The sequence below is a fragment of the Zophobas morio genome, unplaced genomic scaffold (genome assembly GCF_036711695.1).
Source record: "Zophobas morio isolate AGI-343-1 ecotype UQ-CSIRO unplaced genomic scaffold, CSIRO_AGI_Zmor_V1 ptg000002l, whole genome shotgun sequence".
NCBI lineage: Eukaryota > Metazoa > Arthropoda > Insecta > Coleoptera > Tenebrionidae > Zophobas > Zophobas morio.
The window spans coordinates 3,940,085-3,963,605 of record NW_026972107.1 but is presented as its reverse complement, the minus strand read 5'-3'; the positions used below and the strand labels follow the sequence as shown (position 1 = coordinate 3,963,605).

At 30.0% G+C, this 23,521-nt stretch overlaps 1 protein-coding gene across 2 annotated transcripts; it reads right to left on the bottom strand.

The window, feature by feature from the left end:
• Positions 1-1,957: 1,957 nt before the first annotated feature.
• On the bottom strand, positions 1,958-23,450 carry LOC135124933 (apoptosis-resistant E3 ubiquitin protein ligase 1). Of its 2 annotated transcripts, none has more exons than XM_064050161.1 (11): positions 23,270-23,450; positions 11,579-11,941; positions 11,386-11,525; positions 11,195-11,335; positions 10,839-11,144; positions 10,576-10,792; positions 10,312-10,523; positions 4,177-4,528; positions 3,517-4,127; positions 3,098-3,360; positions 1,958-3,046 (listed from the first exon to the last, which is right to left on the bottom strand). In XM_064050161.1, the coding sequence occupies exons 1-11, from the start codon at positions 23,448-23,450 to the stop codon at positions 2,944-2,946; spliced, it is 2,889 nt and encodes a 962-aa protein (XP_063906231.1). In that variant the 3' UTR covers positions 1,958-2,943. The 2 variants fall into 2 exon arrangements, with proteins under 2 accessions (XP_063906231.1, XP_063906238.1); XM_064050168.1 differs by lacking the exon at positions 23,270-23,450 and adding an exon at positions 22,898-23,046.
• Positions 23,451-23,521: the final 71 nt, after the last annotated feature.

The window sequence follows — 23,521 nt, the reverse complement described above, 5'->3', positions numbered from 1 at the left end:
AAATTCAAAATTGAAAAATTTTAACTTAAAAAAAAACAAACCAAAAAGTGAAAAATCGAAACATCAAAAAACTGAAAAATTAATTCCGAAAAATTGAAAAATCTAAAAACGAGAAGGCAAAAAATCGAAAGATTAAGAAATCGAGAAAACAAAAAGTGAAAAATCTAAAATTTAAAAATTCGAAAAATTGAAAAATCAAGAATTTTAAAAATCTAAAAAATCCAAAAATTAAAATATCGAATAGATGACAATGTTGAAAAAAACAAAGTCAAAAATCTAAAAATTTAAAAATTGAAATCTTGAAAAATCCCAAAACTTAAACAGAGAAATCGAAAAACCGGAAAATTAAAAAATCGATTAATCGAGAAATTGGGAAATCGAAAAATCCAAAAATTTTAAAACGCCAAAAACTGAAAAATTGAGAAGTCGAAAAATTTAAATACATAAATCGCAAAACTAAAACGTCGAAAAATTAGAAACTCGAATAATCGAAAAACTGAGAAATCGAAAAATCGAAATCGACAACTGGAAAAATTAAAAAATTGAAAAATCGAAAAATCTAAAAATGAGAAGGTAAAAAATCGAAAGACTGAGGAATCGAAACAACAAAAAAGTGAAATATTCAAATTCTAAAAATTGAAAATTTACAAAATCGAGCAATCAAAACATCAACAAATCGAAAAATCAAAAAACCCAAAAATCGAAAAATGTAAATTTAAAAAATCGTAAAATTTTGAAGAATCGAATAAGTAAAAATCAAAAAAACAAAGTCGAAAAATCTAAAAATTAAAAAATCGAAATACATATTGAAAAATCCCAAAATTGAAAACTCCCAAAACTTAAACATTGAAAATATGAAAATTGAGAAATCGAAAAGACGAAAAATCGAAAAGTCAAAAAATTAAAAAAGTGAATATCTAAAATCTAAAAATTCGAAAAATTGAAAATTTACAAAATCGAGCAATCAAAACATCAATAAATCGAAAAATTAAAAAACTGAAAAACCGAAAAAGGTAAATTTAAAAAATCGTAAAATTTTGAAGAATCGAATAAGTAAAAATCAAAAAAACAAAGTCGAAAAATCTAAAAATTTAAAAATCGAAATACATATTGAAAAATTCCAAAATTGAAAACTCCCAAAACTTAAACATTGAAAATATGAAAATTGAGAACTCGGAGACGAAAAATCGAAGTCAAAAAATTTAAAAATCCATTAATCGAGAAGTTGAAAAATCCAAAAATTTAAAAACGCCAAAAATTGAAAAATCTAAAAACCAGAAGGCAAAAAATCGAAAGATTAAGAAATCGAAACAACAAAAAAGTGAAAAATCTACAATTTAAAAATTCGAAAAATTGAAAATTTAAAAGTCCCAAAATTGAAATAGAAGACAATTAGAAGATAATTTTTGTATATTTCATTCCTAGGTTTCGTCTTGTTTTATTTTCGAATTGCCAATATTCGTCATTTTATTCGATTTCTTACTAAGTCAGGCTGATAAAAAATACCACCTCCCGTTTAAAATCTACCGAAGATAAATGTAATTATTAATGTTTGTTAAAAAACTCCATTAATTTACTTTTATCTTAAGAAAAGTACTGTCTGAGTTGAACATATTTTATTGTGTGATACTTACAACCACCTTACAACACGGTTTTTTTCTACCTGAATTTCAATTTTTGTAATCAAACAAGGAGTGTTTATGGAATTATGACAACCCGCAGAGAGAAGGCGGAGGAGCTGTATTTGTTACCCCTCGCTGTTGGGTACGAAGGGGTAACAAATACTTTATTAAAAACATTAACTGATTAATATAATATAATAATATTAATACATGAAGAAGTTAATAAAAAAAAATGCAGTTGCACTTACCTGCTGATAGTAGTAGCCACAAACACTCACACTAGCAATTTTCACGCCCACCATTGTGACTAATTTTTGGTTAACTGATAAAAAAAATCGTTTTTTGGGTTTTATTCAAGGATTTATACACTCTGGATATAGGGTGGCTGTCAATAATAACTCTTCTCTTTTCGTATGTACATCGTATACTCAGCCAAACCTAACTTTGTAAACTACGAGTAATATAAGACTCGTTCTATGATTAAAATTTAATTGGCTATTAAATGGAGAAGGTATGGTTTATAAAATGCTACAGCAAATCACTGGATGCAATCTTACTGACTACAAGGCGTTTTAAAACTATTGTCATCTGATCCTGTAAGCACTACTAAGTTTGAAACTCGCTGGTCCCAAGAAAAATACAAATATTACAGTAGATACGAGATCTTCATTGCTTCTATTTAATAATATAATCAGATCGTTGTTAAAAAACACAACTGTAAACGAAAAAACTAGACTAGATAATACTAGTATAAAATGAAAATTATACATTCAGGTACTCAGAACTTAATGAAGTACATAATCGCTTGTAATAAAATAAAGAAGTGCAATAGTTAAGATTTCTTTAAATATTGCTTAAAAGTATAAGCTCTAGTCCTAAAAAGCATTATAACTGCACAGCCTAACCTAAATCAATAGTTTAATGAACACGGTTTTACAATATTATCACAATCTGTACACTATAGTTGTTCATACTTTGATTATTTTACAGATACAGTACTCCTCGCTTGCAAATAGGGGACAGAATTCGAGCACGAGTTTTACAAATCTGACAAATTAGAGGTGATTTTATATTCGTACAAAATTGTAATTTTTTTCACAAATTGATAAAAAAATGACAGGTTACTATTTAAAAATTAAATTAAAAATAGAAAATTTCGTAAAACTAGCTGCACTCGTGCTCCCTACTCATACCGATTTTTCCACATTGCATATCATTATGTCACTTTTAATAATACGTTGCAGTTTTGTATCAGCGATGACAATATCAATAATGAAAACAAAAAATCTAGAAAACGAGATTCATAAACGCAGATTTTTGTTCACACCATTCCGAATCCTTCCGTCCCTTCGCTGATGGCCAAAAGTAGCGACTTCTCAAAATGTTCATAGCAGTCATAATCTGGTAAACAAAGCTGATTGAAACTGCAAAACCATCATGAAATTTTATCGTCGCACGTTATCACAGTTTAATACCAAGTGTGTGCCGTTGGAAGATTCCCGAACGTCGGCGCTGCTGTAATCTGAAACTTAGGAGTGAGCTCCTTGAAGCCCCCTGGCGGTAGCTGAGAACACCCAGTGGTAAATTGTAACAGCCTGGCCATTTCCTCCTGCGTGAAATTCCCAATAGCTGCCCAGAACCAACCTACAATCCTGCGAAACTCTGCAGAATTCCCGTTAATCACGTGGTGGAGTTTAAAATCGGCTATGCTGTACTGCCCTGTCCCGCACAGCAACAACTGGAAGGCCAATTCAGACAAATATTATTAAAATTGGAATCTTCTGTCCATTTTGTGACATTAAAACCCTTGACGTCAAAACATTGTTCATTTCAAACGGTTTAGAAATACCGTGTGAATGGAACTGTGTTTTGATATTATTACTAAAATGCTTACTTCTAGTTCGTTTTCGTCGAAAATACTCAAAAGATTGTCTGGAATGAGCTCGTTCAAGCCCTTGAGGAACGATTCCATTTCGTCTTTGATGCTAGTGGCTAAACGGTACTGTGCTAACGCGTCCAAGTACTGAAGTTTCGTAGAATTGCGAACCCGGATTTTAGAACCGTTGGGGATTAGTTCGACTGTTTTGAGTAATTGACCAGACGTGTCGTACTGCTCTTCAACAAAGTACAACTCGGTGTCGATTTGGTCGATGTCGTTCTCCAAAAGGTACTTGATTTTTGAAAGGTATAGATCCGGATCGTCCTGTTCGAAGTATTTGTAGTGAACCCGAAGCCCGATTACTTGTGCCAGGAAAGATCTCGTAAAACGGGCACGAACCAGTTGTCGGTACGACCCTCCCAGAGCGCTTTCGTACAAGCATTTCCCGACTACTTTTCCGGCGAATTCGTAGTGACGCAACTTCAGGTGACTCGGACGGTTCGGGTTCGGGTGTACCAACGATTGTTGCCCTTCATGGAAGCTCGTGAACAACCCATGTTTCGCGTCAAACAACTGGGCACAAATAAGTTCGAACCACTCTCGTCGCAACCCGCCCCAGTCGATACCTAAACGGGTACATTAATACCAACACCAGTTGTATTAATCGTGTCGTACCTTGTTCCCCTTGAAACGTGATTTCGAAATTCCTACACCACTCGCCTACCGAAAAGTTCTTGGTGGCTTTCATGCTAGTCTCCAGGAGTTTTTCGCGGTTGACTTTCATGGAGAGTTTTTCGTGGTAGTGCTTCTGGTGGTACTTGCGCACTTCGTGATAGAAGAAGTCTTGCTTGTCTTTGAAGGTTTCGGAGCCGCCCATGTTCTTCAGCAGGAACTGCGCGAAAGTGGCTGCTATTACGTTGCGTTCGCGGGAGAGGAGTTCGATTTTAGGTTGGCAGCCGTCGTCCACGGTGAAGAAGCCGGTGGAGTTGTCCAGGGCTTTCGACGGACTGTCGGTTTGGAAACTGAACTGAAAGAGTCACCACCTGATTGGAGAGGGCGGGGTAGGTTTAGCAGTAGATGGGGAGATTGGAACCGTTCGGCAAGCTTTTCATACTTTTTTTATTTTTATTAGACAGATAATCTCGGAAAGTACCGGGCCCCGCCCACCCACCCTATCTCAGTTGTGATGTTTTTTTTTTTAATCGTCGAGAGCCAAAGGCGCGGAATTTAATTGCAAAATCTTTGTTTCTCTACAAGAAAAAAAAAATAAGTTTTTGAGTATCGTGCTGTTCAAAGAGTGTGTATATTAAGAAAAAAACAAGCCAAAAATTAAGCCCCACCCATATCCATCCCTACCTCAATTGTCATGAATTTTTCATTCGTTGTCAGACCATTTTAAACGTGTTTTAAGTTTCTAAGAATAAAAAAATCATCACAATTGAGATGGGGTGGGTGGGCGGGGTTTATATTTTGCCTTTTTATCTTAATGTACATAGTATTCTTTGAAGAACACGATACTCAAAAACATGTTTTTTATTTCTTGTAAAGAAGTAAGTATTTTGCAGTTAAGCTTCGCCCCATTGTTTCACATCGAATAACAAAAAAATTAAAATTAAAAAATTAAAATATGCAATAATTAAAAAACCAAGGACTCGAAACATGAAAAAAATCCATAAATTGGAAAATTGAAAAATCGAGTAATCCAAAAATTGAGAATTGAAATATGGGGAAAAAAATTGAAGAATTTAAAAAAGGCAAAACTGAAACAGAAAAATTGAGAAATCGAAAAATTGAAATTTGGAAAAATCTAGAAGTCGAAAGACCGAAGTAAAAAATCTAAAACCGAGAAGCCGAAAAATTGAAAGACTGTTAAATTGAAACATCAACAAACTGAACAATTTAAAATTTGAAAAATTCGAAAAATTGAGAAATAGAAACATCAATAATAATAATGATTTATTTAACGGTTAGACCAGTTACATAAAACTGAAAAACTGAATATCGAAAAAGTAAAAAATCGAGAGATCGAAAATTGAAACGTCAAAAAAATCGAGAAATTGAAGAATCGACATTTTGAAAAATCCCAAAGCTGAAATACCGAAAAATTGAAAAATGGAAGAAAAATTGAAGAATCAAAACGTGAAAAACCAAAACTGAACCATCGAAAAATTGAAGAATCAAAAATTGAGAAATCGTAGGATTGAAACATCGAAAAATTGAAAACCATTGGTAGACCTAGGGGAGGGGCCTAATTGCCTAAATCCATATTTTCTTACAAAAATTTACCTTTTTTAACGTGTTTTAAGTTTCTAAGTATAAAAAAAATCATCACAATCGAGATGGGGTGGGTGGGCGGGGTTTATATTTTGCCTTTTTGTCTTAATGTACATAGTATTCTTTGAACAACACGATACTCAGAAACCTGTTTTTAATTTCTTGTAAAGAAATAAGTACTTTGCAGTTAAGCTCCACCCCTTTGGTTCACCGCGAATAAAAAAAATCATCACAATTGAGATAGGGAGAAGGCCAGCGAATTATAGATGGCGTACCAACATTTGGCCGTCAAACGCCGTCAAATGGCTTGGACTCCAATCGCGCGCATTGGCAACCCCCATAACAGCAACAAAACGGTTCTTAAATCTACCACTCGATACAGAGCGACGAAAAAAAATTGTAAGAATCTCAATTTTTTGATTTTTCAGTTCTTCTGTATTTCTGCTTTTCAGTTTTTCGAATTTTAAAGATTTTGATTTTTCAGTTTATTGATTTTGTAATGTTTTAGTCTGTTAAATTTTGGGTTTTCAATGGGTTTTTCAAATTTTCAATTTTTAAAATTTTTGATTTTTCGATTGTTTAATTTTTTGATTTTTCAGTTTTAGGATTTTTCAATTTTTTCAATTTTAGATTTCTCCATTTCCCGATTTTTCTATTTATTAGTTCCTCGATATTCTTCAATTTTTCGAGTTTTTAAATTTTTCAGTTTTTTAATGTATCGATGTCTCGATCTTTCAATTTTTTGTTTTTTAAAATTTTTGATTTTTCGATTCTTTAACTTTTCCATTTTTCAGTTTCTCGGTTTTTCAAATATTCGAGTTCCCCGATTTATTGAGATTTCGATGTTGAGATTTTCCGATTGTTGAATTTTTTGATTTCTATTCTAGATTTATATACATATTTTTTTTATTTAAAATTTTTCAATTTTTCAATGTTGAACTTTTCGATTTTTTAGACTTTTCGATTTCTTGATTTTTCGACATTTTGATGTTTCGTTTCTCTGTGTTTCAGTTTTATAATTTTTTGAACTTTCGAATTTTCGATTTCCCAATTTTTCATCATTTGGATTTAAATTTTTTCAATTTCTCGGTTTTTCAGTTTTTCGATGTTTCAATTTCTCGTTTTTTTCAACTTTTCGATTTTTAGTTTTTGAATATTTTCAAATTTTAGATTTTTCGATTGCTCAATTTTTCGATTTCCGGATTTATGTTTTAATTTAAAATTTTTCAATTTTTTCAATTTCTAACTTTTAGATTTTTCGATTTCCCAATTTTTGGTCATTTGAGTTTTAAATTTTTGCAATTTCTCGACTTTTCAATTTTTCTATTAAATTTTTCGAATTTTTAAATTTTGGATTTTTCGATTTCTCGGTTTTTCGATTTCTGAGTTTTAGATTTTTCAAATTTTCAATTTTTCGATGTTTCAGTTTCTCAACTTTTCAAGTTTTCGATATTTTAATTTTTGAATTTTTTAAGTTTCTGATTTTTCGACTTTTCGTTTTTTCAATTTTGCATGTCTCGATTTTTCAATTTTTCGATTTCCCTCCCAATTTTTGAATTTTAGATTTTTCGATGTTTCAATTTCTCGATTTTTCTCAATTTTTCGATATTTTAATTGTTGAATTTTTTAAATTTTAGATTTTTAGATTTCTCAATTTTCGGTTTTTGCAGTTCTTCTATATTTCTGCTTTTCAATTTTACGAATTTTTAAGTTCTTGATTTTTCAGTTTATCGATGTTCTAATGTTTTGGTCTTTTAAGTTTTGGGTTTTTAATGGGTTTTTCAATTTTTCGATTATTGATGTTTCGATTTCTCGATTTTTGAAATTTTTCGATTTTTTAAATTTTTTATTTTTCGATTTTGAGTCTTTGGATTTTTCAATTTTCTGATTGTTCAATTCTTCGATTTCTGGATTCATAGTTTTTTTTAGTTTCAAATTTTTCCATTTTTCAATTTTTATTTTCGATTTATTCGACTTGTCGACTTTTCGATTTCAGGACATTTTGAAGTTTCGTTTCTCTCTTCAGTTTTTCAATTTTTGAATGTTCCGAACTTTCGATTTCTCTGTTTTTCGACTTTTCGATTTCCCAATGTTTCGTAATTTGAATTTCCATTTTTCAATTTCTCTATTTTTCAGTTTTTCGATTCACCAATTTTTCGATATTTTAATTTTTCATTTTTTTTAATTTTAGATTTCTCCATTTCTTGATTTTTCGATTATTTAGTTCTTCGATATTTCTATTCTTCAATTTTTCGAGTTTTCAAATTTTTCGATTACTCAATTTTTTTATTCTGCTTTTCAGTTTTTCGAATTTTAAAGATTTTGATTTTTCAGTTTATTGATTTTCTAATGTTTTAGTCTATTAAATTTTGGGTTTTCAATGAGTTTTTCAATTTTTTATTTTTCGATTATTTAGTTTTTCGATTTTTCAGTTTTTGGATTTTTTAATTTTTTCAATTTTAGATTTCTCCATTTCCCGATTTTTCAGTTTATTAGTTCCTCGATATTTATATTCTTCAATTTTTTGAGTTTTTAAATTTTAGATTTTTCAATTTTTTAATGTTTCCATGTCTGGATCTTTAAATTTTTCGTTTTTTAAAATTTTTGATTTTTCGATCCTTTAATTTTTCAGTTTTTCGGCTTTTTCATTTAAAATTTTTCAATTTTTCAATATTTAACTTTTCGATTTTTCGACATTTTAATGTTTCGCGTCAGTTTATCAATTTTTTGAACTTTCGTATTTTCGATTCCTTTGCTTTTCGATTTTTCGGCTTTTGGATTTCTCTATTTTCCAATTTTGCGACGTCCCGGCTTTTCAATTTTCGATTTCCCAATTTTTCATTATTTGGGTTTTAAATTTTTCAATTTCTCGATTTTTTAAATTATGGATTTTTCGATCTTTCGGATTTTCAGTTTTCGATATTTAGTTTTTGAATATTTTTAAATTTTAGATCTTTCAATTGCTTAATTTTTCGATTTCCGGATTTATATATATTTTTTAATTTAAAATTTTTCAAATTTTTCAATTTCTAACTTTTCGATTTTTCGACTTTTCAGCTATTCGATGACTCGATTTTCCAATTTTGCGATGTCCCGACTTTTCAATTTTTCAATTCCCAATTTTTGTCATTTGAGTTTTAAATTTTTGCAATTTCACGACTTTTCAATTTTTCTATTCCATTTTTCAAATTTTTAATTTTGGATTTTTCGATTTTTCAAATTTTCAGTTTTTCGATGTTTCAGTTTCTCGATTTTTCAACTTTTCGATATTTTAATTTTTGAATTTTTAAAGTTTTTGATTTTTCGATTTCTACACATTTCGACGTTTCGTTTCTCTCTGCTTGAGTTTTTCAATTTTTAATGTTTCGAATTTTCGATTTCTGTTTTTTGATTTTTAGAGTTTTCGTTTTTTCAGTTTTGCATGACTCGATTTTTCAATTTTTCGATATCCTTCGCAATTTTTCGTAATTTGACTTTTAAATTTTTCATTTTCTCGATTTTTCAGTTTTTCGATTCTTGAATTTTTTAATTTTAGATTTTTCAAATTTTCGATGTTTTAATTTCTCGATTTTTCTCAGCTTTTCGATATTTTAATTGTTGAATTTTTTAAATTTTATATTTTTAGATTTCTCAATTTTCCGATTTTTCAGTTCTTCTATATTTTTGCTTTTCAATTTTGCGAATTTTTAAGTTCTTGATTTATCAGTTTATCGATTTCTGTTTTGGTGTTTTAAATTTTGGGTTTTTAATGGGTTTTCCAATTTTTCGATTTTTTATATTTTTTATTTTTAGATTCTTTATTTTTGAGTTTCCAGTTTTTCAATTTTCGATTCATCAATTTTTCGATATTTTAATTTTTCATTTTTTTAAATTTTAGATTTCTCAATTTCTTGATTTTTCGATTATTTAGTTCTTCCATATTTTTATTCTTCAATTTTTCGAGTTTTTAAATTTTTCGATATTTCAGTTTTCCAATTTTTCAATTTTTCGAGTTCCCGATTTATAGAGATTTGGAATTTCGAGTTTCCGATCGTTCAATTCTTTGATTTCTGGATTTATATATTTTTTTTATTTAAAATTTTTTACTGTTTCAGTTGTTAACTTTTTGATTTTTTCGACTTCTCGACTTTTCGATTTCTCGCTTTGTCTCAGTTTTCGTTTTTCAATAGTTTCGAATTTTCGATTTTTCAAGCTATTTGACGGCGTTTGACGGTCAAATGTTGGTGCGCCATCTCTTATTGAAATTTTGCAGACATTTTGAAGTTATTGCAGGCATGGTAGTCAAAATATATCTCTTTATCGCCCCCAAAAAATTGATGACGTCATGTTTAGATATTTATAGCGGTTCTCATAAAAAATATAAAATCCGCAAAATCAAACTTTACAATTTTTTTAACTTGATATTTTAAAATGTGATAAACAAAATTTCCAAATAACAAAACAAATTCTCAATACACGCATTAAAATAGTACATGAGTGCCGAAAAACGGGTTGGTCTCCTTCCATATACCGCCTAGGTGTATTTTATCCAGTTACCTTAGTGGAAGGACACAGTCGAAACGTGTATAATCTCTTAGGAATGAATTTCAAGATGAGTTCTTTAATGATCAGCTGCTTCGGTGAAACGTAACACATGATTTTTTTAGGCTTCTGTAATCTGTCTCCATTAACACCTATCAATTTAGCCTCGTAACAAATGTTGTGATTCTTCGATGCTACGTTCTTATGGACTAGAGTAGAATCTATACCTGCACAGAAAGCGAATTATGCCAACAAACAACGCCGCCTCTTTTTACTTACTATTAAGAACTATGATGTCAAAATCACCGTTATGTAGTTCCGTCCCTTTATATTTAATAGTGGTGTGGTAGCACCCCTCGTAGATAAACTTAAGCTGTAGGCTTACTCGTTGACTTTGCCAGTCGTAATCTAAAGCTGACGTAAAATTATTGTCGTCGATGTCCAAATTTGACTCTTTAGAATAAGTCCCTAATTGTGTGATGTGTACTGTATAACCCTACGAAACAAAAATATGTAAATTGTAGTGAGAGATTTCGACCCACCTCCGTCGGATCCTCTTCAGACGTGTAGCCACAAATGTTCCCGTATTCGTCTCGCGGTTCTATGTACAACAAATGGGCGACGCTTGCAGTACAGACGACTGTACTACAGTGCCTTACCACTACAGTCCGTTGGGCGTAGGCAGGTCCAGCAACGAACGTTCTCATGAAAGGACTTCCAGCTACATGTTGGTTGCTCACCATTATACTAATCCTGTACTGGCCTGCGTGTCGTACTGTGAACTTAACTTTTGCAATATTGCCACTATTGGGGTCGGTGGGCGAGCCCAGCTCTGTCATAACCACCATCTAGGGTTAAAGATAATAAAATCCAGTTTTTAGTCTTTCAAGACGTTTACCTTCCTGGTACCCTCGGAAACGTCAACGACAAAATTGTCTGTATCACAGATCGGATAAGGCTGTCCATTACGTTGGTAGAACTGTACAGTGAAGCACACCGTGTGCCCTACGGAATGGGGATCGGACCAATGGAAAATCACCTAGAAACGACAACGTTACACTTCGTTTTTTCATCATGTCGCGTTGGTACCTTGCAATTCGACGGCAACAGGTACTTCCCCGTCACATACTGCAACAGAGAATGTTTGGCTTCGGGAGCCAACGACGGTTGGGTCATCGCTGCTAGCGTCACCAAACCGGCAACCGAAACAGAAACGACCAACATGCCTCCTAGAAAACGTCAACGATTGTTTTCTGGCTGAAAACTTCAAAAAACAACTAACCCCATGTCCAAGCGTCCTGGTGACTACTGGACTTGACAACCTCGGACCAAAGGTCTGCTTTTAACGTTTCCAACAGCACCTTGGACGTAGGGAGGGACTGTCGCGCGGACGACCACCTCGGGAAGTCTTTCTGCAAGATGGACTTCGCTTTGGTGTCTTCTAGCCAGTAGACGTCTTCGAGACTGGTCACTTCGAGGTTAAGGAGGCGCGGGTAGTAATGCTGGAGGTTGTGTTTGGTGAGCCACTGACGAAGGACAAGGCGTTGTTGCAGCAAGGCAGCCGCCTTCTGGAGACGTTGTTCGTCGGGAGCGGGGAGTTCTGGCAGGTCGCCCAATTGGCCGCATTGGGCCAGTTGGGATATGCCTGAGAAGGAAAACGCGAGATTGTGAAATTGAAGATTAATGACCATAGACCCGATTCAAGAATTTCGGACCCTAGATGTTTTCTTTTTAATATTGTCCCCCTAATAACAAAAAAAAAAAATAAAATTGTTAAAACAATTTTATTTAGCCTGTTTCAACCCGCCACCTCAAATGTCGTGCAAACTAATAAAAATTACTGCCATGAATAACTGCATGCACGTTCACATGCTTCGTCACCAAACATAAATAAATTAAAATGAAGGTCAAAATTTAATTTTCGAACCATTTCATAATCATTAAATTTGTGAGTAAATAGCTAGTCAAATTTAGGAAAAATTCTTCCATTAATACTAATAAGTGTATTCTAATTTTCAAAGCTATTATACAATAATTGTTCTTATTGTGTTTCCAAATCCCTTGCGTGTTCATTTATTCCCTTTTCATTTTCATTTCTTTTTTCAGTTAGTAGGTTAAGTTTGCTTCCGACAAGTATATGTATCACATTGTTCCAAAATCCTGTTGACGTTCCCCCTCACAACATCGATTTTGACTCATAATTACAAGTTCGTGCAAGTTTCTACGTAATTAATAAATCATTACTTCCAACCCAGTGAGCTAGTAACCGTTGTTTTAATAGTTAAAACAAATCTTAATACCCCACAATAGGTTGTTTCCAAATACGTATCCTATCACCTAACAAATTCATTAAAAATACATAAGCATAGATTTTTAGTTTTACACCAGATTAAAAAAATAAGCATCAACAAACTCCCTAAGTTTCGTAATGAGAGAAAGTTAAGACCAATATTCGAGGATAATGTGTCGCCGGGTCGAGTTTTCGGCAAACATATGCCAAAAATCGATGCTGATGACGTTACAGTCTGCAGATGTTCATTTCCACGCACAAAAAAAATACAAATCTCGTCGAATAAAATAGGGGAAACATCTTTCAAAGCGAAAAAAAAAAAAAACTCAGTCCAAAACGTTTTCTTTTGGAAGTCGATATCGGTTTTATAATTAATGTGTTTCTCATAGAGTGTTACAGTTCCTTCCAAGGAGCGCGATAAAACTATGTCTTTAAAATATTCATAGTTGACGTTCCGTAGTCTGCAATTCATCCTCGTTATTAAGAATCATTCGTTATCCTTAATCATGCTGAGATATGGATTTTCATGTCTCAAGAGTCTCATCACGTAGAATTTACATTACGAGGCCAAATCTACACGGATGTTCAAACAATGGTTGGCTAAGAGCAGATTTGTTCCATTTTAAGGCACTCGTTAATTAAAGTAAAGTAAGGACGGATGTAAAGCATTTTCAAAAACTTGGTGCCAGTTTGGACGCTTATTTTAATTTAAGCAACGCTTTTTTTTCTAAAAAGATAAGTTCATTTTTTTATACAGTGACAATGTAATTATTTATTACTACGTTTTCTGAACGAATTTCTAGGGCGAGGCGATTCAGAGGCTATAAATCTTCCAAAGTTCGAAAAAGCGCCGCACTACATATAAAATTTGTTCTATGATATCCCGCATCAAGCATTTGAAAAAGGATGTGGTGACTGAAAGTGTTGTACGTTCAATTTTACGTTTTTAAAATTTTTCGATTTTTCATCTATCACTTTTTTATGTTTTGAAATTTTCAGTTTTTCGCATCAAACTACTTTTGGAATTTTTCAATATTTGGGTTCTTTTAAATGTTTCAATTTCTAACTTTCGATTTTTTGAATATGACCTATTTCGATTTCTCAATGTTTCGATTTTTCGACTTTTCGGTATCTCGATTTTTCGACTTTTCGGTATCTCGATTTTTCGACTTTTTAAATTTTTCAGTATTTAAATTGTAGTTTTTTTAACTTTTCAATTTTTCGTTTTTTTTTATGTTTCGATTGTTTAAATTTTCATATTTTCGATATTTTATTTTTTCACTTTTTTAAATTTTAGATATGTCTTTCGATTTCTCGATTTTTCGATTTTTCAATTGTTTGATATGTCTATTTTTCAATTTTTCCAATATTTAAGTTTTGGAGGTTTCAATTTTTCGGTTTATGAATTTTAAATGTTTCAACTTTTGAATTTCTAACTTTTCCATTTTTTCCGTTTCGATTTCTCAATTTTTCGGTTTTTCGAGTCTCGACTTTCTAATTTCTGGATGTTGAACTTTTGATTTTTCGCCCCTTCAATGATCTTTAAATTTTTAAATTTTTTACTGTTTGATTGTTCGATTTTTTAATTATTCGTTATTTCAAAAAAAAAAAACAAAAATCAATTTAACAAAAAAAAAATAAAAGAATTTATTTCCTTTGTTTATATTTTAGATTTTTCGATTTACCAGTTCTTTGATAATTCCATTTTTCGAATTTTTGATTTTTCAATTTTTCCATCCTTAAATTTAGATCTTTGAATAATTCAATTGTTCGATTTTTCATATTTTCGACATTTTAATCTTTTCACTTTTTTAAATTTTAGATATTTCGATATTTCAATTGTTTGATATTTCCACTTTTCAATTTTTTAATTTCTAAGTTTTCGATTTTCCGATTTTTTCCCTATATCGATTTCCCAATTTTTCGTTTTTTCGACTTCCCGACTTCCTGATTTCTGGATGTTTCGATTTTTGATTTCTCGCTTTGTCGACCTTCTGGTTTTTTGATTTTTCGTCTTTTCAATTTTTTATTGTTTCGATTTCCTAATTTTTCATCATTTTAGTTTTGTAATTTTTCTATTTCTTAAATTTTTGATTTTCGCTTTCTCGGTTTTCCATTTTTCGATTTTAGGATTTTTTTGATGTTTCCATTAATCAACGATGTACTGAAATTTTTGAACTTTTCGATTTTTAGATTTCCCGATTTCTCAAGTTTTCATTTTTGCCAATTTTTCAACATTTCAATTTTGGAAATTTATTAATTTCTGGATTTTTCAGGTTTTGTTTCGATTGCTTAAGCTTTCGATTTTTTTTTAGGATTTCGATATTGCGGTTTTTTAATTTCTGGTTTTTAAATTTTTCGATTTGTCAATTTAGCAAATTTTCGCTGAGTTTTGGAATTTTTCAATATTTCGCTTCTTAAATTTTTTCATTTTGCAATTTTTCAATTTTTCGTTTTTTCAACTTCTCGACTTCCTGATTCCTGGATGTTGATTTTTTTGATGTTTCGATTTTTCGATTCCTCGCTTTGTCGGCCCTCTGGCTTTTTGATTTTCCATATTTTCAATTTTTCATTGTTTTAGTTTTGTAATTTTTTCGTTTTTTAAATTTTACATTTTCGCTTTCTCGGTTTTCGATTTTTCAATTTTTGATTTTTAAATTTTAGATTTTTGAATTTTATCGATTTTTCAATTTTTCGCGTCTTCAAGTTTTCGATAATTTAATATTTCAATTGTTTAAATTGTGGATTTTTCGATTTGCTAGTTCTTTGATATTTCTATGTTTCAAATTTTTGATTTTTCATTTTTTTGATTTTTCGATATTCCGATTTTTTGAATTTTACATTTTTCAATTTTATGACCTTTTCCATACTTTTTGTCATTAGGTTTTTCAATTTTCATTTCCATTACTCGATCTTTAAATTTTTTTTTCAATCTTTCGATTTCCCAATTTTTCGATACCTATTTCAATTTTGGGATTTTTCAGTATTCTGATCTTCAATTTTTCGTTTTTTTGACTTTTCGATTTGTCGAATTTTTACTTTTCGGTTTTTAATTTTTCAATTCATCAATTTGTGACGTTGCTAAACATTCAATTTTTTGATTTCTCTAATTTTCGATAACGAATCAATTTTGGAATTTTCCAATATTTCGGTTTTTTGATCTTTTAATTTCCAATTTTTCGATTCAACGATTTTTTTAAATTTCGAATGTTTTAGTTGTGATTTCTCAATTTTTCAATTTTTCGAATTATTAAGCTTTTGATTTTTCATTAATCAGTTTTTAAATTTTAAATATTTCAATTTTTTAATTTCTAATTTTTCGATTTTTCAATTTTCCGGTTTTTCGACTTCTCGACTCTCTAATTTGTGGATGCAAATTTTTTTGATGTTTCGATTTTTCGATTTCTTGCTTTGCCGACCTTCTGCCTTTTTGATTTTTCGTCTTTTCAATTTTTCAGTTTTTCGATTTCCTAATTTTTCACCATTTTAATTTTGTAATTTTTCAATTTCTTAAATTTTAGATTTTCACTTCCTCGATTTTTTGATTTTTGAATTTTTGGATGTTTGAATTTTAGATTTTTGAATTTTTTGATTATTCGATAATTCGATTTTTTCAATTTTACGACTTTTTCCATACTTTTTTTTCATTAGGTTTTTCAATTTTTCATTTCCATTACTCGATCTTTGAATTTTTTTTCAATCTTCCGATTTCCCAATTTTTCGATACTTCAATTTTGGGATTTTTTGTATTTTGATTTTTCAATTTTTCGGTTTTTTGACTTTTCGATTTGTCGAATTTTTACTTTTCGGTTTTTTAATTTTTCAATTTATCAATTTGTGACGTTGCTAAACATTCAATTTTTTGATTTCTCAAATTTTCCATAACGAATCAATTTTGGAATTTTCCAATATTTCGGTTTTTTGGTCTTTTAATTTCCAATTTTTCGATTCATGGATTTTTTAAAATTTCGAATGTTTCAGTTTTGATTTTTCATTGATCAGTTTTTAAATTTTAAATATTTCAGTTTTTTAATTCCCAACTTTTCGATTTTTCGACTTCTCGACTTTCTAATTTGTGGATGCAAAATTTTTTGATGTTTCGATTTTTCGATTTCTCGCTTTGTCGACCTTCTGCCTTTTTGATTTTTCGTCTTTTCAATTTTTATTGTTTCGATTTCCTAATTTTTCATCATTTTAATTATGTAATTTTTCAATTTCTTCTTAAATTTTAGATTTTCACTTCCCCGATTTTTTGATTTTTGAATTTTTGGATGTTTGAATTTTTCGATTTTTTGATGTTTCCATTGTTCGATTTTTCAGTTTTTCGCGTCTTCAATTTTTCGACATTTTAATATTTTCAATTGTTTAAATTGTAAATTTTTCATTTGCTAGGTCTTTGATATTTCCATTTTTTTTATTTTCCGATTTTTCATTTCTACTACTCGAATTTGTTTTTTTTTTAATGTAAATGTTTAAATTTTTTCTCAATCATTCGATTTTCCAATTCTTCAATAATTCAGTTTTGGAATTTTTCCGTATTTCGGTTCTTCAATTTTTCGATTTTTTGATTTTTCGATTATCGAATTTTTAGTTTTCGGTTTTTCAATTTTTCAATATTTCAATATTTATCTATTTTTGACGTCAATAAAACGTTCAATTTTTTGACTACTCAAATTTTCGATAGTATCAATTTTGGAATTTTCCAATATGTATTTCGATTTATCGATTTTTTGGTTTTTCATTTTCTATTGATTTTTCGATTTTTTGAATTTTACATTTTTTCCATTCGGTTTTTCGATTTTTCATTTCCATTACTCGAATTTGATTTTTTTAAATTTTAATTGGTTCAATTTTTTTTCAATCTTTCGATTTCTCAATTTTGCGGTATTTCAGTTTTGGTTCTTCAATTTTTCGGTTTTTTGACTTTCCGATTATCGAATTTTTACTTTTCGGTTTTTTAATTCTTCAATTTTTCAATATTTATCAATTTTTTTGATTTCTCAAATTTTCGATAAGTTGGAATTTTCCAATATTTCGATTTTTCGATTTTCCAATTTTTCGATTTTTCAATTTTAAATGTTCCAGTTTTTAACTTTTCAATATTTTGGTTTTGGTCTATTTCGATTTCTCAATTTTTCGAAATTTTAAGCTTTTGATTTTTCAGTTGATTTCTCTATTTCGATTTCTCAATTTTTCGGTTTTTCGACTTCTCGACTTACTAATTTGTAGAATGGTTCCGGCTTTTTCATATTTCGGTATTTCAGATTTGCAATTTTCGGTTTTTCGGTTTTTCAACTGTTCGATCTTCAAATTTCAGATTTTTGAATTTTTAAAATTTTTCGATTTTTTGATGTTTCGATTGTTCGATTTTTTCAGTTTTTCGCGTCTTCAATTTTTCGATATTTTAATATTTCAAACTGTAGATTTTTCGATTTGCTAGGTCTTTGATATTTTTATTTTTCGAATTTTTGATTTTTTTTTTATTTTTCGAGATTTTTTGAATTTTAAATTTTTCCATATTTTTTTCATTCGGTTTTTCGATTCCATTACTCGAATTTGCCTTTTTTTTATTTTAATTGGGTCTTTTTTTTCAATCTTTAGATTTGTCAGTATTTCCGTTCAATTTTTCGGTTTTTTGACTTTCCGATTGTTGAATTTTTAATATATTTATCAATTTTTTTGAGTTCTCAAATTTTCCATAAATAATCAATTTTGGGATTTTCCAATACTTCGATTTTAGATGCTGAATGTTTTGATATTTCGATTTTTCAATTTCTCAATATTTCGTTATTTCAGTTTTGCAATTTTTTGACTTTTCAACTGTTCGATCTCTAAATTTCAGATTTTTGAATTTTTCAATTTTTCGATTTTTTGATTTTTCAATTTTTCGATTTTGTTATTATTTTATTAACTTAGTGTCAAAACATTTTTAAATAACAACAAAATTGTTCTTTATAATTTAGTTTCTCAGAGACAACAATAAATACGTTTTTAAATTACACCTGAACGTGCTCGCTGCGCTCGCAATTTTTCGAATTTTTAAGCTTTTGATCTTTCAACTGATTTCTCTATTTTGATTTCTCAATTTTTCGGTTTTTCGACTTCTCGACTTACTAATTTGTAGAATGGTTTGATGTTTCGATTTTTCGATTTCTTCCTTTTTCGACTTTCCGGCTTTTTCATATTTCGTCTCTTGAATTTTTTGTTTCGATTTTTCAATTTCTCAATATTTCGGTATTTCAGATTTGCAATTTTTTGATTTTTTAAATTTTGGATTTTCGGTTTTTCGGTTTTTCAACTGTTCGATCTTCAAATTTCAGATTTTTGAATTTTTTAAATTTTTCGATTTTTTGATGTTTCGATTGTTCGATTTTTTAGTTTTTCGCGTCTTCAATTTTTCGATATTTTAATATTTCAAACTGTAGATTTTTCGATTTGCTAGGTCTTTTGATATTTTTATTTTTCGAATTTTTGATTTTTTTTTTTGATTTTTCGATTTTTTGAATTTTAAATTTTTCCATATTTTTTTCATTCGGTTTTTCGAATCCATTACTCGAATTTGCCTTTTTTTTATTTTAATTGGGTCTTTTTTTTTCAATCTGTAGATTTCTCAGTATTTCCGTTCTTCAATTTTTCGGTTTTTTGACTTTCCGATTGTTGAATTTTTAATATATTTATCAATTTTTTTGAGTTCTCAAATTTTCCATAAATAATCAATTTTGAGATTTTCCAATACTTCGATTTTAGATGCTGAATGTTTTGATGTTTCGATTTTTCAATTTCTCAATATTTCGTTATTTCAGTTTTGCAATTTTTTGACTTTTCAACTGTTCGATCTCTAAATTTCATATTTTTGAATTTTTCAATTTTTCGATTTTTTGATGTTTCGATTGTTCGAGTTTTCAATTTTTCGATTCTTCCACATATTTTTCGACGTTTCATTATTTCAGTTGTTTAAATTTTAGATATTTCGATTTGGCAGTTCTTTGATATTTTTCCAATATTTGAATTTTCGATTTTTCATTTTTTCCATTTTTTAAGTTTTACATGGTCCGATTTTACGATTTTTAGATTTCTCGATTTTTCGAGTTCTCCATTTCTCAATTTTTCAATATTTCAATTTTGGGAATTTTGCAATTTCTGGATTTCTCAGTTTTCTCGATTTCTTGGTTTTTCAATTTTCAAGTTTTCCATTTCTCAATTTTTCAACATTTCAACTTTGGGAATTTTGCAATTTCTGGACTCCTCAGTTTTCCCGATTTTTCGGATTCGATTTTTTGATTTTTCAATTTTTCGATTTTATTATTATTTTATTAACTTAGTGTCAAAACATTTTTAAATAACAACAAAATTGTTCTTAATAATTTAGTTTCTCAGAGACAACGATAAATACGTTTTTAAATTACACCTGAACGTGCTCGCTTTGCTCGCAATTTTTCGAATTTTTAAGCTTTTGATCTTTCAGCTGATTTCTCTATTTTGATTTCTCAATTTTTCGGTTTTTCGACTTCTCGACTTACTAATTTGTAGAATGGTTTGATGTTTCGATTTTTCGATTTCTTTCTTTTTCGACTTTCCGGCTTTTTCATATTTCGTCTCTTGAATTTTTTGTTTCGACTTTTCAATTTCTCAATATTCCGGTATTTCAGATTTGCAATTTTTTGATTTTTTAAATTTTGGATTTTCGGTTTTTCGGTTTTTCAACTGTTCGATCTTCAAATTTCAGATTTTTGAATTTTTTAAATTTTTCGATTTTTTGATGTTTCGATTGTTCGATTTTTTAGTTTTTCGCGTCTTCAATTTTTCGATATTTTAATATTTCAAACTGTAGATTTTTCGATTTGCTAGGTCTTTGATATTTTTATTTTTCGAATTTTTGATTTTTTTTTTGATTTTTCGATTTTTTGAATTTTAAATTTTTCCATATTTTTTTCATTCCGTTTTTCGATTCCATTACTCGAATTTGCCTTTTTTTTATTTTAATTGGGTCTTTTTTTTCAATCTTTAGATTTCTCAGTATTTCCGTTCTTCAATTTTTCGGTTTTTTGACTTTCCGATTGTTGAATTTTTAAGATATTTATCAATTTTTTTGAGTTCTCAAATTTTCCATAAATAATCAATTTTGGGATTTTCCAATACTTCGATTTTAGATGCTGAATGTTTTGATGTTTCGATTTTTCAATTTCTCAATATTTCGTTATTTCAGTTTTGCAATTTTTTGACTTTTCAACTGTTCGATCTCTAAATTTCAGATTTTTGAATTTTTCAATTTTTCGATTTTTGATGTTTCGATTGTTCGAGTTTTCAATTTTTCGATTCTTCCACATATTTTTCGACGTTTCATTATTTCAGTTGTTTAAATTTTAGATATTTCGATTTGGCAGTTCTTTGATATTTTTCCAATATTTGAATTTTCGATTTTTCATTTTTTCCATTTTTTAAGTTTTACATTGTCCGATTTTACGATTTTTAGATTTCTCGATTTTTCGAGTTCTCCATTTCTCAATTCTTCAATATTTCAATTTTGGGAATTTTGCAATTTCTGGATTTCTCAGTTTTCTCGATTTCTTGGTTTTTCAATTTTCAAGTTTTCCATTTCTCAATTTTTCAACATTTCAACTTTGGGAATTTTGCAATTTCTGAACTCCTCAGTTTTCCCGATTTTTCGGATTCGATTTTTTGATTTTTCAATTTTTCGATTTCTCAATATTTCGGTATTTCAGATTTGCAATTTTTTGATTTTTTAAATTTTGGATTTTCGCTTTTTCGGTTTTTCAACTGTTCGATCTTCAAATTTTAGATTTTTGAATTTTTAAAATTTTTCGATTTTTTGATGTTTCGATCGTTCGATTTTTCAGTTTTTCGCGTCTTCAATTTTTCGATATTTTAATATTTCAAACTGTAGATTTTTCGATTTGCTAGGTCTTTGATATTTTTATTTTTCGAATTTTTGATTTTTTTTTGATTTTTCGATTTTATGAATTTTCCATTTTTCCATATTTTTTTCATTCGGTTTTTCGATTCCATTACTCGAATTTGCATTTTTTTTATTTTAATTGGGTATTTTTTTTTTCAATCTTTAGATTTCTCAGTTTTGGGATTTTTCAGTATTTCGGTTCTTCAATTTTTCGGTTTTTTGACTTTCCGATTGTTGAATTTTTACTTTTCGGTTTTTTAATTTTTCAATTTTTCAATATTTATCAATTTTTTTGAGTTCTCAAATTTTCCATAAATAATCAATTTTTCGATTTTTTGATGTTTCGATTGTTCGAATGTTCAATTTTTCGATTCTTCTACATATTTTTCGATGTTTTATATTTCAGTTGTTTAAATTTTAGATATTTCGATTTAGCAGTTCTTCGATATTTTTCCAATACATATTTGAATTTTCGATTTTTCATTTTTTCCATTTTTTAAGTTTTACATTGTCCTATTTTACGATTTTTAGATTTCTCGAGTTCTCCATTTCTTAATTTTTCAATATTTCAATTTTGGGAATTTTGCAATTTCTGGATTTCTCAGTTTTCTCGATCTCTTGGTTTTTCAATTTTCAAGTTTTCCATTTCTCAATTTGTCAACATTTCAATTTTGGGAATTTTGTAATTTCTGGATTTCTCAGTTTTCCCGATTTTTCGGATTCGATTTTTTGGTTTTTCAAGTTTTCGACTTTATTATTATTATTATTTAATTAACTTAGTGTCAAAACATTTTTAAATAACAACAAAATTGTTCGTAATAATTTAGCTTCTCAGAGACAGCAATAAATAAGTTTTTAAAATACACCCGAACGTGCTCGCTGCGCTCGCAATTTAAATTCTTTTTTTTCAACTGTATTCCCACAACAGAGTTTCACCAAACCTTTTTGGACCAAAAATTCTCTTATTAATATTTTAGCTTCTCAGAGACACTAACGAGTTATTTTACCATTTTTTTTGTTTTTTTTAATCCAATTATTTTCCACCGCCACAGTGATTCAACTATCTAAATTAAAAATAAAATTGAAAACTAAATGCTGATGATAAATTTGATACCTTTCAGTATGAAGCTATGGATTGGAAACAACAAAATACAAAAAATGAAATCATAATACAAAAAAAAAAACACTTCCAAACATCGGTACAACCCAGAAATAACCCTCGTGCTTCACCGCTATCCACCCTCTCTACAAAATAATTCACACATTTTTATCGAACTTTCGAACTGGCGCATCCACCATTTCTCGCTCACCCCGTTATCGCAGCTATTATCAGCACGCAAAGCAAATAACCGCAGAATTACGAGTCCTCCGTGTACACGCTATCGCTACCTTACCAGAAGAGGCACTAGCGGACGGCTGCATGGTCATGCCAATTGAGCAAATTTCAGTATCGTCATCCCACATTCTGCACTCAAAGCGCCCGCAACGTGCAAATGCAAAAAAGGGGGGCTGCAGCGCGGCGGCGGGGCTCCATGTCGGCGCGATGGTTCGCGATGGGTGCTCGACAGCGACTGCAGTCGGCAGCGGCTTTGTCCGTAACCCTGGGCGACTGGGGGCGGCGTACTGCGCCTGACGCCACCCCCGCCCCCATTAATCGGGATCGAGTGGGCCGCGTTAATGGGTAAACAAGTGAATAATGACAGGCGCCGCCTCGATTCGCAACATTATTTAAACGAATTTGCGTCGTAATTGATTGATTCGCTCACCTCTCTGCACCAACAAATCCTTGAAGTTCTCCAGGTGGTTCTCTTCCAGCCAAACGTCGACTTCCTCGGAATCGCGCCCATCAAGCAGGCCGGTCCAGAAACAAAAACACAGTTTTATGACACTTGCCACACTAACGAAAATCAAAAAAACGACAGCGAATACTTTGGCACAACGCTTCATAATATTCTTATGGTTACATTTTGGCTGGTTTTAGTCTTTTCGGGTTGACGATATGCGGATGCCGGACCTGT